Genomic DNA, 17,487 nt, shown 5'->3' with positions numbered 1-17,487 from the left:
AGAGAGTGAGGGGGGGGGGGTGGGGGGAGTTTTACCAGGCTTAGTTCTCTTTTTCTTTTTTTTCTTTTTCTTTGACTTGGACCTTCCATAGTCTTTGGATTTTCTTTCTTTGTTCTTCTCATGTTCTTTAACAGCTGAAATTAGACAACATTCCAACTTAATTTTTAAGATACATACACACTTACTCTACTTATTCATTTTCTTAAAGAACTCCACAGTTTCTTTGGACAATCAGGGCCAGTTCACTGCAAAAAACAACACGAAAACGTGTTTGTAAGAATTCCCACCTCTCGTAATTGGAATGGTCTGTTTCAAGTCCTAATTTTATTGTCCCGTAACAAAATTACAATAGTATGTAATTTTGTTAATAAATCAACTGTGCACCAATGCCCATTCACTACTTACATGCTTCTGAGATTATTGAAAAAGAAAATGCTGGAGGATTTGTCATATCCATTCTCTAAAATATTACGTCTAACGTTTCAGTAGCATTGTGAGAGAAGTCTGACAAGAACAAAACCACAACCCCCCCAAACACTAGCACAGTTCCTCAGTCAAGTATTTTGTTTTCATTGAAAATGGGGTAACTGGTTCAGCTGGCTTTAACTGCTATTCTCTCACCATCTGTTCGCCATCCTACTTTTATGGGAATAAAATAACCACCATAATTTTTGAATGATTGTGTGGTATCTCTCAATCAAGTCCATCCTCAAAGCATGCTTCCAGAGCACTTGCCATGAAATATAACCCCACTGCAAGGTAATGTGCACAAACCCTTGATTTCCATATCCTAGCATTTGTTTACAACTCTTGTCTTTCAAATTTAGGTCGCTGCAGCAGAATTTCTAGATACTTATACAGTTTCTTAAGTAAATTATCCTCACTCAGCCAAGACTATAGGTACAATCATAAAAATCTATTATGGAAGGATGCCCTGCATCTCAAAAGGGCTTTGCTCTTAAGAGTGCTTAGCTGATTAAGCCACCCACCATCCCATTTAGAAAACTATTTCAATTTCTCATTACTGGTATCAGAATGAGCACATAAAGACACTCTACACCATAAGAAATCTCTTACATAAAACATTTAAGAACCCTAGCTGGTCTGTAACCGCTCATGAAGCAAACCAGCAATACCAGTGTATTATGTTAACCTCTTTCATGCATGGAATAGTAAACTCCCCAATTCACAATCTAAGGCTATGTATTTATGGTACAAACAGCTCACTCTGAGAAACTGGAAAATCTCAGTCACGTTTTACCAGCTATGATGAGCATGCAGGAGACATGCTCATTAGCTCCCCCTCACGAGTCTTCAGTTCTGTGTCTCCCCATCCTCTTAGTCCTTGATCATCTCCTGCTACTTTGCCACTTATGTTCCTCTTTTGGCGTGTCATAGTGATGGCTGCTAAAACTGTGCATTGCCAGCAGCCACATTAACTGCTGACACTGACGGCAGCCTGCCATACCAACCATACCAACTACATGTCCTTCAAAGGCCTTATGACAGGCAGCACAAAAGACAAACTTCATCCTCCCTCCATTACTGTTTGTTGAGGGGGGTAAAAAAAAAAAAAAAAAATAGGAAAGAGGTTCATATTTAAGTCTCAGCACAGAGCTTCCAACTTCCTTCTTGGTTTCCTTTGTACTCGTCTCGTAGTCCTCCAGTGGTCAGGATCCTCTGGGTACCACTTCCTTCTCCCTGCTCCTAAACAGGGATGCAAGTAAGTTCTGCCATTTTGATTATTCCAGAAGGGCAAAGGGAGAATAACCAAGGTCACAGGTAGGAAAATTCTGCATCTATTCATTTGGGAATTAAAATTTGCATAGCACATCATCCGATTTGTTTTAAGATATCTGAGAGTGCAGAATATGCTACTTCAGTCACTATCAATCTATCCATCATAACTGCGACAAAGAATTGTCACTTTGTTCCACACTTTTTCCCCTTCAGCTTGCCAGTATGTCTTTTAAAAATTTGAAAAAATCCAAGTATTTGCAAACTTTTGTGTACAGCTATCTTAAGTGCACAACGCAGCTAATGCAGGATTCCCCCCCCAAAATCTGCAAAGAATGAGTACTATAAAAGGGACCTTCCCAAAACCCTGTACCAAAGAATCTTTTTGTCTCAAGTTGTAAGCACTCTGAAGTCTAATGAATTCTCGCTGAAAAACGATCAGATAGGAGGCTACCTAGTTTAGGAACCCCCTCATAGATTCACGTGATCAAAGCGAAAGGTCAACTGCCTCATATAATCCTAAAAATCCATCACACAACCACCGTATTTTTAAAAAGGATTTTTTGGCAAAACCATAAAGAGACCTAAGCCATCTCTATTTCCTTGAATGGCAGATAGACTAACGAGGACCAGGATGATACCAATGAAGAGACACTAATGGATGTCATTCAGACCTTCCTACAAGGGAAGGCAGCAAAGGATAACTAAGAATAAACAGAGGTGGCAAGTACTGACTGATTACTATGACCAACAGAACAACACAGTGACCAGCAATTAAGGTGATCTTCTCAAGACATCTCCAGAACAAAGATTACTTAGAATAGTCTAAACAGATTTTTTTTTTTTTTTTTTTTTGTTTCCTCAGTGTGACTCAAATTCTCACCTCATATCTGAAGGAAAGTGGTGATGGAGTAAATCTGGAAGTATGCTGGAAGTTATTTATGTATTATTCATATATATAAAAATATGTATTATTTATATGTATACACACACCCCCCCCTCAACCCCCATATGGCTGTTACCCACCTATACTATAGTAGATTCCAGTACAAACAGGGTTTACACTATATCAGTGAACAAAGTAACGAAGTAAAGTTGTTCAGAGATATTTAGTAGCAACGAGTGTTGACTACCAGAAGTAGTCAAATGCTATTAAAAAAACACTACAAAAGAAAGAACTAGGTTTTGTCATATCTTCTCCCTGCCTTTTTTTTTTTTTGTTTGTTTTATTAAGCTTAGGTATCTCAAGTTCAGGATTACTTAAAATATTTAATGCTTTGGACAACCAAGAGTTTAAACAGAATTCAAACCCATGTATCAAACAAGCAAAAATAAGCAAGAATCTTTTCATACCCTTAAATACTTTAATACTTCTTAAATCTTAAAAATATTACACATTGATTGGGAAGAATAAACCCCAATGCATATAGCAAGAAAACCTAGAAAATTCCCTATATTGATTCTTCATTTGAAGCTACTGCAAAGAAAGAGTGAAAAAACACCGCTTGCATTTTACACTGTACATTCATAAAAAATTAAACGCTCTAAAGAAGGACAAGAATACTTTCAATCAATATTATCAGTTCCTTACAATGCTTAAAACTTTTCCAAGACTTTTCCATGTTTAATTTTTTCATGTTAATCTAAAAAGGCGTACCATTTTCAACTCCTTTTTCTTGAGGCTTCCGCAGCGATCTCACTATGTGGTTCTTGGTCTGTTCTCTAACAGTATGTCGGTGACTATTTAATGCACTTACAGCAGTTGAAGTTCTTCTCTTTTCTATTTTTACATCTCTATATGGGGTATTCCTTAGGGCTATGTGTAGAGGAGCATCTACAAAGAGAATAAAGATGAAGTCCAAGCTTTAAATACTTTCAAAATGTAAGTCTACTTCACCAGCAGCAGTTCTGGTAGTTTATGTGGAGTGTTTCTGATCAGACACACTGCTCAACTCAAACTGCTAGCAACTTGACCATGGAAAAGCTTTTAAAAACAGGTGCTGGTTTAAAGGCTAAAACCTCTACTGCTTTTGTTGGTTTGAATTTTTTTTCAAAAAGAAACAGTGGATGCAAATGCATTCCCCAAAGCTCTGTTCTTCCAGAAATACTGTGACTTTGAAGAAAGATAGAAAGAGAAACAGTTCAGTTTGGCAGAGATATCGGTCAGGTAATTTTTATTATTAGCTTCTTCAGAAGAAAAGAAGGGGGGTCCTGTTGATTTAATTAGAGGAACCACAGCCTGTTCTCAAAAGTGTGCTTTGTAATGAGGTATATAGAAGTGGCATAGAGAAGCTGTATGCATCTAAGGAAGGGCAATTTTTAAATACATACCACTGAAACTCAGTTTAAACTGAGAGTGAGATGCAAGAGTTCAGAGTCACTAACTAAAATTTGTAAAAATCATGAGATACAGGCATGGCTTCACCTGAGATTCCACTTACTATTTAAGTCAAGTCAAATAGTTCTCATCTTACCTACAGCTAGTAACTCCTACTGAAAGACTCCTGGACATGCAAAAAGAGAGAGGTGAAGCTGATAAAAGCAAAGGCTGCACGGCATGTAGGACAGCCAGACTAAACAAGACAGGCACACTGCCATTTTGGAGTATGACATCAAGTATCTTGGTCAATGAGACCCAGTAGCCAAGGCGACAGCTTCCTGATTTTCATCAAGAATGTCCAATTCTATCATCATAAGCATCTCAAAAGTTCAGTGGATACAAAAGGCAACTTCCCTCTTGTCTGAAGGCTTATGTGACAGCCAGATTTTCACTTGGACACCTTTAACTAAATAATTGTAAGCAGTACCTGAAAATGACTGAAAACAGAAGGAAAAGAGTCCAAGACAGCATACTTAGGAGAAGAAATGGTATCAAGTACTCTGCCCTGACCAACATTTCAAGTTGAAGCTAGGTACGTTAAGAAATATCATTACAGAGCTTTCAGAATCAAGTGGATCTCCTCAGGCAAAAGAAACTCCAAGATTCAGAAATCTGAAGGCCATAAGATGACTTGGTCCTCTCACCCTGAAGCTACATTAGAACTTGAAGGGGAAAAAAAGGAGCTGTTGATAACTATTTCTGTAACCAAATGGCTACCTTCTAGTCACTTCCCATAGCACTTTACAGCAGCCACAACAGAAGACAGAAATTAGACCAAACCTCAAGTTTCCACACAAGACTGTCTCATAAATGTACCTTTTGTCCAGTCAGGCAACCCACTGTCGCCCTTCCCTGGGTGCTTATTTACCTCAAGAGCTGCAAGACTGTAGAAAGTAGCATATTTTGTCCACAAAGAATTATCAAAACCAGAAGATACTCCTTGATAAGATACTGCAGTATGGTCTTCCATTTTCAAGAGGTCTAACTTCTTCTCTTGCAGGAATAAGTATAAAGAGGGATTTGGTTTTTTTGTTTGGGTTTTGTTTGTTTGTTTTTAAATACAGGTCTGTTTCTGTAGGACTTCTTGCTAACAGAATTTGCTCATCTGAGGACTTCCATAATTAGTGGGCTGGACAAGACATCATTAGTTCAGACAGGCAAAACTTTCTCCCATGGTACACAGTAGCTGAAAAGTAAGATTAAAGGTACTTCATAACCTGTTTGGGAACACCAGTGTCCTGACAAACTTTCTGAAATGCAAACTTTAGCAGTCCAGGGTGAGAAGTCATGTAAACAAGCCTTTCTTGAGCTTTCCTGATTGTCTACCGTTCTGGATTAAGTTCCAAAAATATTTACAGAACACCGACTCAGGAAACCCCAAAATTACAATACAAGAATATATGCAAACCAGACAACCTCCATTTAAACCTCCTAACTTTCCCCTCTGCCAACGGCTCAAATCAATTTCATGAATTAGCCTTTGAAGAATACCACGGCCACCTTGATCCCACTAGTCTTTCAAAGACCACAAGGCATCTGGGCTTCCTGTGGCCTGTGATCTGTGCACACAGACTCTTGGTGGAACAAAACAGTATTTCATGTCCATTAGTTTGTTTAGCTTTGCGAGACTGAAGTTTAAAGAGATTTTTGCCAAGAATGTGTCATATCCAGTAATGTTAATACATATCTGTAAATTTTTTGGTCACCAGTCACTCCACCTGTCCTGGGGGAGTTCAGGGATACTCTATCATACACCAGATGTATTTTTCTTCAATAACTGGAAAAAAAAAAGTTATCAACAAATATGTTAAGCTTTGAAACACCTTTTGTTCCATTGATAGAAAAGTTTAGAGGGTTATGACATCTTTGAGCATGCGGAAATGTATTTTAGGAGGTGGGACTAAATTGGAGAAGATGAGATTAAAAAAATAGAAACTTATCCTAAACTTTTGGGAGAATAATGTTAAAACTTGTGCCACGAAGACCCAAACTTGTAGGCCTTCCACAAGGCCTTAACGTCCTGTTTCCTCTCAATACAACATTTTTCAAGTATAATTCAGACAGGCCAATTTATAAAATTACCCCCGAAAGAACAGAGAGCAATTACTTCCATTAACAGCTACAACCAAGAACCTGTTTTTAGGCATGTGCGTTTAAAAATTGCGCATTCCCCAAGCTCAGACCTTCTGTTAGCACCACCTGCAGAGTGTGTCATGTGCATTCATCCTCCTGACTCCCTGAGACAACTGTCACTCTCCAGAACGCTTCCTGCTCCTCTGCTTCCTCCCAATCACAGGAACTCCTGATTTGCAGTTTCAAGAAAGGCCAACACAGAGCACACAATACAGCATATTTACACGGACAACACCTTCAACTTTTGTCAGTGCTGTAACTGACTTCTCCTGCAAGTCACTTGTCCATGTAAGCACTCTCAGACTACCAGGCAACAAGACAACTGTACTATGAGTCTGTAGTGAACAGCAGGGCGATGCTCATAGAGGCTCCACTTAGGAAGTGCATACGAGACTCCTATGCATTTACCAAAGCTGTCTATGCAGATCCCATGAAGACGCCTACACTTGTCTTACAGAGATATCCTAAGGTGGGACACAGGTGGCATCTAAGCTACAACTTCCACACGTTACTGATGATGACCAACTTAAACAAAAATCAAAATAGGTATTAGTACTCTTTAGTACCTCTGTGATCCAAAATGTCATTAATCATCATTAGAATTACACGATTCTCTATAAATAGACCACAAAAGCCCTTCTGACATCCAGGGCAGTGAACAGTTTCACTGTTCTTGAACAGCAATGTTGTAATTAAACACCAGCAGATTAATTTCTAGCTCAGATGATGCTAAACACCACTAACAGGACAGGAGATACGTTCATAAAAAACTAGAGATGAAAAGGCTTGCTGGTTAACTGCCCACAGCCTTCTTTCATAGAGTTCTTTCAGGCCTCTCCTCTCTAAGCCTGAGAGAAGTATCCTCTTCCACGTAAAGAGCTGATCCAGAAGCAGTGAAGAATCTTATAAACTAACACACACAGACTTGAGACATGAAGCCACCTCAACCATGCAGAAACCACAAGGACAGAGCTTTAACAGAACTGAAACCTAAGCATGTCAAAACTCAGACACAGCAATAGGTTTCTGTCCAGTGGAACACAAAAGATGTCAGACCCCAGTTAAGATGGTAATTCAGCCTTCACAGGAAGCAAGAGAGACTGAATTCAAGTGTTTTGAATTTGCTGAGAATATCCACTGATATTTTCAAGAACTGAGAGACCACATATCATCTTGACTTACAGCTGAAATATTTCACACAGACATCCTCCACAAACTAAATGCAGTATCTCAAGATAAGCCACAAAGACAACTGGCAATTCTGCAGAACACAGAGTGTGTTAATGCAGATCTTCACCTACTCCAATGAGAAACCCTGTGTTTGTAGGTCACCCATACACATTTCACCACCTAGCAAAGAGATACCCATCAGTCAACATTCAGAGGAAACAGGAAACCCGCCAAAAGGATCACCCTGAAAACCACTAGGTCACATACCAGAGGTCCACATGTTAACAGGTGTCAGTTGACAACTGGATGCCTTAGATGTTTAAGCTGTCAAAGCAAGTTTTGCCAACCTGTTCCCTATACATGCATTAACATGACATACTGTATCTAATTTTGAGTAGGCGCAATTTTCTAACAACGAGGTCACACACAAATATTTAAGCCTACTGACAAAATGCATGTTTTTTTCTTTATGTACCTTTTATGGATGCCCCAGTAAGGACAGATTTTCCTATTCTCTGTACTATAAAGCACAGGTCCATTGCTTTTTTTGTTCCTCATGGCAAGAAGAACAGCAGAGCGAAGATTGGCAGCAACTTGCCAGACTGAGGCTGCCATTATATACCTACATACCAAAACTGCAGCCTAATATTGCATAGCATTTTTAAAGTCTCAAAACCAGGTTTAACTTCCATTAGAGCAAAACTCCTCAGGGGAACTGAACTATGCCCTTGGAGCATAAGGGTATCAACTGATACCAACTCAATGATCTTAAAGGTCTTTTCCAACCTTAATGATTCTGTGAATCTGTGAAGTCCCTGCGAGTATGACAGTTGTACTGTGGGCAGTATTAAGTCTGTCAGCACTACTAAGTAGTTACTAAGAGCATTAGAAGTACACCAGCCACCTTAGTGAAGGTTTTGATGGCATTTCCTTGCACACATGTATCAACTTCCCTACTTGTTCACACCTAACGAGATTAGAATTTCCTGACGAATCTTCAGTACCTATCAAGTATAGAGCCTCCCCAGGGTCCGAGGTGAGGTACAAGCACTGAGGCTGGGCCCAAGTTGACTTCCAGATTTCAAAAAATATCGTTCAAGACAAGGGCATGAACTAAATTTTGTCAAACCTCCAAATGGAAAGATTTTACTAAAAAATGAAAGCCACCAATTCAGAAAGAGAGATACTTCAGATGTTCAAATTATGAGTTGCAGGTACAAAGAATGAAATGAAACTGTTCCATGCCTCGTGCCCTTGGAGTGGCCTAGGCCAGGAAACAAACTGTATTAAAACTAACATTTTGTAGGTACTTCACATAAAATAACATGGACAGACATATCTGAAAGAAAACTTGCACCTTCAGAGGAAGTCGTTTACAGTGTTTGTAGGGCACAAGTCACAGTATGGGATGACATACTTCAACAGTAAACTAAGTGATTGTGCAGAGAAAGAGAAGGGACCACAAAGAAAAAAGCCTATCTTAAGGTTAATGCATATGAACATGCAGTGTGGTTCTACTCCTTTTTTATTACAGCAACCAACAACTAACTGCCAAAAAATTTAACAGATACTACATCACATTCAATTTCCAAGTGATACATTTGACTGAACACCTCAGTTTGACCTGCCAAAAACTTAAGCAACTCTTTCCTGCAAGACAGACTGTGATAAGCCATCTGCAACCTATGCTCAAAAAGCTTGTTTTAAGCTTATGCATCCGCATGTATTTGTGCAGGTCTTGATTCTCTTCTTTAACAGAAGGGCTGCAGAAGGCTCTGTAATGCACCTGCAGAGATGCGATGCAACTTAAGAGCTGAGGCAGAAATGCCTGCATCTCGTGTTCCGGGGGACACAAAATCAACTGCCTTATTCTCCATAAGGACAATTCTTTCAGTAAAGACCAAATAGCAGCAATTCTCATGGAGGTAACTATTATAACATAGGGCTCGGGGAAGAGTTGTTTCATCATAATGATCTCGTAATATTTCCTAATAAATTAAAGAGAAGAGGTATTGCCTGAATGCATCCAGTAGCCATCTAAGTCTGTGTTACTCTGTTCAGAGTAGTAAGGCATACCTAAAATACAAGCTAGACAATGGTAGTTCCTTCTGCTGTGCTCAATGAACAGCCACTACAGAATTTAGGGAGGTATCTGTCAAATCTGCCACTCCAAAGGTAAGATCCTTGTTAAGAAAAATGGAGAGAGAGGACAGATCAATTCCACATTAACCTTTCCAGATCACTCAAGTTTTGAAGCCAATGCCAAGTGGCACAATCTACACTTCAGATGTTGAAATTTCAGTCTCCACTTTAGTGCAACGTAATTGTTCCTTCCTGCATCCCACAACATTGTCATTGAAGACCACTTACATCCTCCTCCTTTTCTATGTGTCAAAATTCTAATTTTAAGCACTACAAGGAAAAGGTTTTGCTACTACTCTGTATATTGCATAACTTCCTACAACCTTAGGAACAGTAAGTATTTTCACTTTAAATCTAGTCAACAGTCCAGTCCTACAACTTATTTATTTATTTATAGTTCAATGTATAGCAGAAACAGTAAGGAGTCCTAGAACTCCAAAAAACAAAACTTGTGAGGTAAGGACTTAAGTGTGATAAAGCTTCTAAAGCAAGAGTAGCTCCATGCTTACGGAATAACATGACTCATGAGTTCTAAAGTCTTACCTGTTAGAAATTGTCATTTTTTCTTAAGCACTAAAACCTATTTACCATAGTGAAGTATAAGAAAAGGACATTTGTAGCAAAAGGTAAAATTATTTATTCACTTTGAACAGAGGAATTTTTGCTCACAAAAGGACTGTAAAGATGAAAAGTAAAACCACCATGTACCATACTTAATTATATATTCAAAAGCCTTCACACTCACTAAGTAATACATCCTGAAAAGAAAGGTGACATAAAAGTATTCAGTAGACATGGAGAAAATCTTGCTTAGCAGGCTGTCTCCCTATATACGCCATCAAGAACAGAAGAGATGCGTGCAAAAAGACAGAACAGAACACAAAAATGCAACAGTATGAGCTCATAAACCCCATTGACTCTACTTTAGAATGTGTGACACCCCCACAATGAAAATAAGAAGAATTAAGAACACATTGAGTTAAAAACCAAATGGCACTTAATATCAGACATATAACTGATATATAATGACATTAGTTTTCCCCATCAAGAAAAAACTCACTGTAGCTCCACAACAGCAGACTTTGACAGTGAAGGTGACTTGAAAACCTTACAGTCTGCCTTCCACCTTGATGCACTGTTCAACAGCTGTCAGCATAACCCAGCACAACCCATGGGCTATTTGCAGGGATATGCTATGAAGCACGTCATCGAAACAATCCATGTTAAAAGCATCCATTCACAAATGGGGAATGAAAGGGGTGGAAGCTTAAAATAAGGAAATACTGTTACAACTCAACGCCATAAAGAATTACCTGCCAGTGCAGCCGAGATGATGGCATCAAACCAACAGTGTGCACTTGGGGGAAAGTATAAGTGAAAGGGACAAGATCTTGAGTCACTAGTCAGTTCATTCAAGATAATCACAGGAAAAATTATCAAACCAAAATAATTATGCAGTTACAAAAAGCAGAATAGAAGTCTGTTTATGGAAAAGCATGTGACATGCAAGAAGTCCATTTACATCACTGTGCAGTTGTTAGCAGCCATTCTTCATAAAACGCTCATCTCAGTTGTGTTTCCCAAGGCAGTACTTCGGTTTCATTTAAGCTGCATGCAAAGTGTAATACACGCAAGTTGGCACACCCTATCACATTTAAAGAAAAATCTTCCTCTACTTAACCAAATCTTACGCCTTTGCATTAAAGTTACAGAAGTATTTGGCGTATAGAAGTTTACATGTAGTAACAGTATATTAAGCTACACTTATATTGATAGGAACATCTCATGTGAAAAAAGTGTTTGCTGGACACATTAGGATAAGCAGACATGAAGCAAAGTAAGGCTAGTTATATTCTGCTGTAGCGAGCTGTAGCTCAGTGAAAGTTTGCAAGACTCTGAAATTCTTAATTAAACAGAATATTAATGAAAGATCAAATGCAAAGACAAAAAAACACCAGGGAATTCAAAAAGAAAGCTGGATTTTATAAGACAGGCTCAATCAGAAGACAAAAGAGATGACAATTTTTATGGACCTGTGGCACAAAGAGAAGCCAGTCCAGAAGAACAAAGTTTCCATAGGTTATGGACAACAATGCTGCAGTTCACAACTAGACCTAGGTTGCCACTCTGATGTTATGCAAGACATTAGGAAGAAAGCGCTTCAGAGAAGGAGACAGTGAAGCAGAAGTTAATGTGATTCTGAAGACTGCAAAGCAGTTTAACTTAAGAATTGATTTTTTTCCTAACCATTGAGTTGTTACCCCTTTCCAATACCCATCAGTTATGTGAGGATCCTTTTCAAGTACAACTGTAGCAATTGCATTTGTTAAATACTAGGACTTTTTTCCCCCACAGGTTCAACAGTGAGAACTGTAAATACTGCGTAAACTGGTACTGGATTTCTAGTTAAGTATACTCTTGAAGTTAGACCATGAGATGTAAAGACCAAGTAAGAAACAGGAGAGAACTGGAGTTACCCAGACTGTTTTCTTAATACAGAAAAAGGACAAAAATCTTTGAACAATGCTATTTACATATTTGTCAAGCTGGGGGGGTGGGGAGTGGAAATGAGAAACTCAGGGGATTGTAGTTTTGAAAAAAGAAAAGAGGTTTAATACTTAAGTGAGTTACAAAGGAGTAAGAGAAGCTGCATAGCCAGTCCATTACAGAACACGATCTATATTTCTAGACAAGGGAACTTCAGTTTTATCTTCTCTAAATCATAATGGTTACACGTATTATGCTGCTTCTCCACAAAGAAATATGCTAAGATGGAGCCCTAAAGAGACTCCTTTGGACCCAAAGAAAATCGGTTTCTGCTCTTTCCTGCTTGTTCTGACTGCTGCTGTTTAAAAAAAAAAAAGGAAGAGATCAGCAACATACTTACACAATGAACCAGCTGTGGTCCGTCCTCTTTTTGACCTTTCTTGATTAGCTTTTTCAGAAGCCAAAGAAGCTCTGGTTTGAATATTTCTTTTTACAGGGTTCTGCTGTGATTCTGCAGCCTTCTCCACTCCATGAAAGTATTTCATGTGATAATGCAATAACTTGGCTTTGCGGAAAGATTTTGAACAGTTCAAGAACTTGCATCTAAACTTGTGATCTTGATCAACAGTTGCAGCTTTTTTTGATGCAAGAAAGTCTGCTCTCCTACAAGGTTTTTTTACTGTAAGAACAAAACAGATAAATTCCCCCATGCATTTGCTATAATTATCACATGGTTTCCTGAACTGAAAACAACAAAAAAGTTAAGAAATGGGCATGCATTCAAACATGTTAGCTATGAAATGATGAAAATAAAATTTTAACACTGTAGTTGCCTTTAAGATCAGTAACTTTTAAGGGGAAAATCTGCTCTTAAAAACTGGTTGTCATGATGCCAGTCTTTTTATGAATGAGTTACTGTCAGAAAACGACATTTTGCTTCCATAAGTCCCTTGCCCAACAGCTAATATCACTGTATATAGTGCTACTATAGATACAAGACTGAATAACAGATTATGTATTTTAGTAAGAACACTGAAGATTATGTTCTACCAAGTATTTATGTAGTTGCTTATAACCGTTCACATCTTTGGTGAAAACAGTTTTCCAAGGAAAGGAAAACTGTTCTGCTGCTTTGCTTGTAACTATTTTGCTACCTGTTTTCTGGATGCCTTGCCGTACCACCAAAGTCTGGTTACTTCCAAGAACAATGGAAGCAGTATGTCCGAACTACATGTTTCAAGTAAAATTGAAATTTATTTCCATTTTCGAGCAGCAGTGAAAGCATGAAGCAAAAGGAAAACTGCTTGCATCTGTTACAAAGTGTCCCCTATGAGCTATAGTTAATTAGTTTCTCAAAAAAGAGCAAGGAAAGTCTTCAGACTCATATGGCAGAAGGTTTTAAGGCATCTGTTTTACAGAGCACTGCTGTGTAACCCAGGGCTATACCTAAACTCGACCCAGTAAATTCCTATTTCTTCCTCCAGCATTTCAGAAATTTTTAATTCATGTTTTTGCTAAGAAATACACAAAAGAAACATTTTGAACTAAATCAGATTATTGTCACCAATAAAAGAGCAGAGAGGTAGAAATTTAGAAAACACACAGATATAAAGAGATCCAGGCAATTATCCATAACTAACACATACACAGCAACAAAAAAAAAATCCCTCACCAACCAGAGGACAATGGAAAGGAGGTGTCATTTTTACAAAACAGCTTCCAAATGTAATTTTTCCATTTGTTTTGCCAGTACTAAAATATTATTTCCATATTTACAAGTATTTTCAAACTTGGAAGAAAGAAGAAGTGTTTAAAGCTAAGAGCCAGACCTAGCAACAGCAATGCAAAACTGAAGGTATGCAGCACATGAATGAAAATTAAGATATTATATTAGAAGTAGCTGAAAACAAGAAGCAGAACAGGACACAGAAACATTACAGACAAGAATAAGTGCAGAAAAAATAACTTTCCACAAGTGCACGTATGCAGGAACACGCCAAATGGGAGTGTTAAAGGTAGCATCAACACCATCTTGGTGTACGAACACAGGACAGCTTGTTCAGAAATTTTTAGCATGTAGCAACAAAAATGGTGTTACTGAGCTGCATACTTAAAGGTTATGTCATAGAGAAGAAAAGCATCCTAGATAGCTGTATCTGAAGCATACTCAGTTTTTAAGTACTGTGTTACGACAAAGAAACAACATTTGAAGTAATGAACAGAAAAACACCCAAGTAATAGTACTATGGAGGCTAATGTACACAGAAGGATTAAGAAGTCATATACACACACATATCAGACTGATTAAAAGAACGAATGTTCAGTTAATTTTGAGAAGAAAACAGTAAAAATGAAGACATTGCTTTTGGGTGTTGGGTAATGACAAAGAGAAAGCCATTTTTGCATAGCCATATTAAGAACAGGCTGTCAGGAATGCTGCTTCAAGCTATTATGGTAATATGATTGCAACAAAGCCAGACAATTGGATGACACTTGCAGAATGACCAAGTTTGTCAATACCAAAATCAAAATATACCGTACACCATCAAAAGCTGCATTCATAAAGAATGAAAAATATTTCAGGAATGGTCAGTGCAATGGCCTGTGGGTTTACTGAAAGCAAGTGCAGAAAGGTTCTCTTGACTGTAAAGCTAAAAAACAGCATTCAGGACAATGAAAGAGAACTTGTTTCTATTTAGTAACTAACATGAAGATGGGAAAACTTAACTGCAGCAGAAGTGGGTAACAGGGTCTGAAGATTTAGCCAAAAATCTTATACATATGACAAGGGAAACTATTATACCACCATACAACTGTCACAATGAGGCCCTGTATCCAAGCTCAGAGTACTTCCCCTCCACTGAGATGGACAAATTATGGAGAAGATACAGGGAATGGCTTCTAACTGATCAGCTACACATTAGAAGAGGAGCACAGGGTCATGTTAGCTGAAAACAGAGGTAGAAACAGAGGTGACAAAGACAACGGGTAAGGGGAAGGAAAGAAGACAAAAAAAAACTTACTGCAACACGCAGAAGGAATCTATTCAGAGTAATGAAAACAGACAAACCCACACAGTTTGAAACAAAGCTTAAATTATTACCATCACCATCACATTGGGGGGTGTTTTCCTTCTTTCTAAGTAACACAATAGAACTCCCTTGCCACCAGGACACAGCGGGAAGCCAATGCCCAACTCCACCACCAAGGAGAGCCTCCGGCGAGCCTGGTCTCCCAGCCAAATGCTCTGAAACCAACTCTTTACGCCAACATCTAAAGGGGGGAACTTTTTCCATCCTTACACATACATACAATTTTTGCTCACAACATATGGTACTAAAACTGTTTTCTGTGGAAAGTTTTGCTGTATTAGTTTCAGATTTTCAGGCACTTGGTTTTTCAGAGGAGCTTGGTGGGTAAGCTTGATGGGTGTTTTCTGAGTACAGAGGAAAGTTACACTTACCACCTGCTACTTCTTTCATGTTTATAACCAAAATTAAAACTCCTCACCTAGCATTCAATTAGCCATCACAATCTTAAGCACAGAGACTCAAAGTCACACAACAGCGTCTCCTTTAAACTTTCACTACAGAAAAGCACACCACCATCCCTTCAGCATTCAAGTCAGCAACCTCTCTCACTTCTCATTCTGCTGTATTACCCAAGGTTCAAGCCAAGACCAACTTCAGTGCTAAGTTTACATTAAAATGTCACCATGCGAAGCTTCTGAATCCGCAAGAGATTTTTTTTCCTCCACCACCAATTCTTTGTTTGAATTGACTCCTGCTGGGATAGGAATGCTTGGCAGCAGCACAGCATCTTCACTGAAGGTCTGCCATCCTGAGGCATCTTCTGCAACACATTGGTAAGCTATCCCAGACAGCCAACAGTGCACATAACACTTAACATTTTCCCCCAATTAAAGTTGGCCTTGCTCCAGTTTCTAGCCCTTAGATCTTCACACACAATTGCCTCTTAAACTGACAAGACTTCTAGTCTCCATTTCCTGGTCTCCACAGAAATATTAAGTGAAGATCAAGTTATTCCTTCTCCTGCTGTTAAACTAAACACACAGAGTCTCTCTAGAACATAAGTACTCCAGTGCTTCCATCTATACTATTTTCAAGATTATTTTGTTTCTTACCACTACCTTTCTTGAACTGCAGACATAAATCTTATGTATCCCAGGGGTAACTGCACAGGTGATTCTGGATAGCAATGACAAAACCTCATCTCTCACATTTCCATCTTTTCACACAAATGTGAAGTTGACCTGTGGGTCTACTGTTACTGATTCAGTGCAGTCAGTCTCAAAATTCTAAGAACCATTCTGAAGCCAGTGCTTGCTTGGGAATACATCTATGCTCATAATAGCCCACATTTTAAACAGAGCCTTCAACTTAGCCCTGCTGATACTTTTTACATGGTGCTTTGGATCACTTCACACCATTGGGATAGTGTCTTCATTAATTACCTATTTCTTTGGTCTTATTTCTCCTGAAATCTTGTGTTGTTTTTTTTTTTTTGAACTCACCAAAAGTGTTCCTGTTCATCATTTCAGCACCCAAACTATGTTTCTTCCTTTATTTTCAAAAACCTCTGTCTTTCAAGATCTCAGTTGTGAAGCAAAGAACATCTTGCCTAATTGCTCTTCTCAAACTACTTTAGATAAGGACAGCATCCAAGCATTTCCAGTGTGTCCAGAATGCACTCAAATAGATGCTTGGTGTAATAAATACATACAGCATCAATAATCACAGATCATTACAAGTTCACAAAGTTGTGATTTTTGAGCCTGAAATGTTACTTGACATTGCAAAAACTACTCAAGATAGTACTTCATCTGACCCTCCATTCACCATTTTCTCCCTGTGCTGGCACTACATCCGTAACGATAAAAACAGGAAAGTCTGTAATGTGCAAAAAACTTGCAAGCATGCAGTGCACTATTGTGCAAACCTCAACATACCTTTTGACGGGGCTAGCAGCTGCATGGACGTAAAGGCTTTACCTGCACTTCAAGGTAACTGAAACACTGTGTCCCAATCATGGTGTCTAGCTGTAAGAAACTTTAAGTGAGCAAGGCAGGATGGACTTGTTTATGTACTATATTGTTAGGCTTAAAATTACAGCTTTCACACTACCTTGAAGGAATCAAAGCCTACGTAGGTAAGCTGCAGGATATACAGCTGCTCTCTCAAACTGGATGCAAAGATATTATATTTCTCCTTAACTGAAACCCAAAGCTAAAAGTGACAAAATTAGAAAAACATATGGTAAGTATAAGGCAAATGGAATCCCTGATGCATGTCTATGCAAATAAAAAAGTAATCTTAAGAGTTCTGGGAAATACAACTACAAACATTATAGCAGATCTGTGCAAAGCAAAGGCAGCTCACCTTTACAGTCACAGAATCACTAGCTTGGAAAGGACCTTC

The 17,487-nt window shown here is 38.5% G+C and overlaps 1 protein-coding gene across 1 annotated transcript in view; it reads right to left on the bottom strand.

Annotated features, from left to right (window-relative positions):
• Positions 1 to 17,043, bottom strand: part of PHF20 (PHD finger protein 20) — a 38,344-nt gene extending 21,301 nt beyond the window's left edge. The window contains exons 1-6 of the mRNA XM_010296210.1: positions 17,019 to 17,043; positions 15,764 to 15,919; positions 15,153 to 15,322; positions 12,450 to 12,792; positions 3,395 to 3,571; positions 36 to 134 (exon numbers count right to left, since the gene is read on the bottom strand). Coding sequence (XP_010294512.1) covers positions 36 to 134; positions 3,395 to 3,571; positions 12,450 to 12,792; positions 15,153 to 15,322; positions 15,764 to 15,919; positions 17,019 to 17,043 — 970 coding nt within the window. The remainder of the gene's footprint in view (positions 1 to 35; positions 135 to 3,394; positions 3,572 to 12,449; positions 12,793 to 15,152; positions 15,323 to 15,763; positions 15,920 to 17,018) is intronic.
• Between the last annotated feature and the right edge of the window lie 444 nt (positions 17,044 to 17,487).

The sequence above is a fragment of the Phaethon lepturus genome, unplaced genomic scaffold (genome assembly GCF_000687285.1).
Source record: "Phaethon lepturus isolate BGI_N335 unplaced genomic scaffold, ASM68728v1 scaffold7821, whole genome shotgun sequence".
Lineage (NCBI taxonomy): Eukaryota > Metazoa > Chordata > Aves > Phaethontiformes > Phaethontidae > Phaethon > Phaethon lepturus.
The sequence above is the reverse complement of the archived record's forward strand: the minus strand, read 5'-3'. Positions and strand labels throughout refer to the sequence as shown.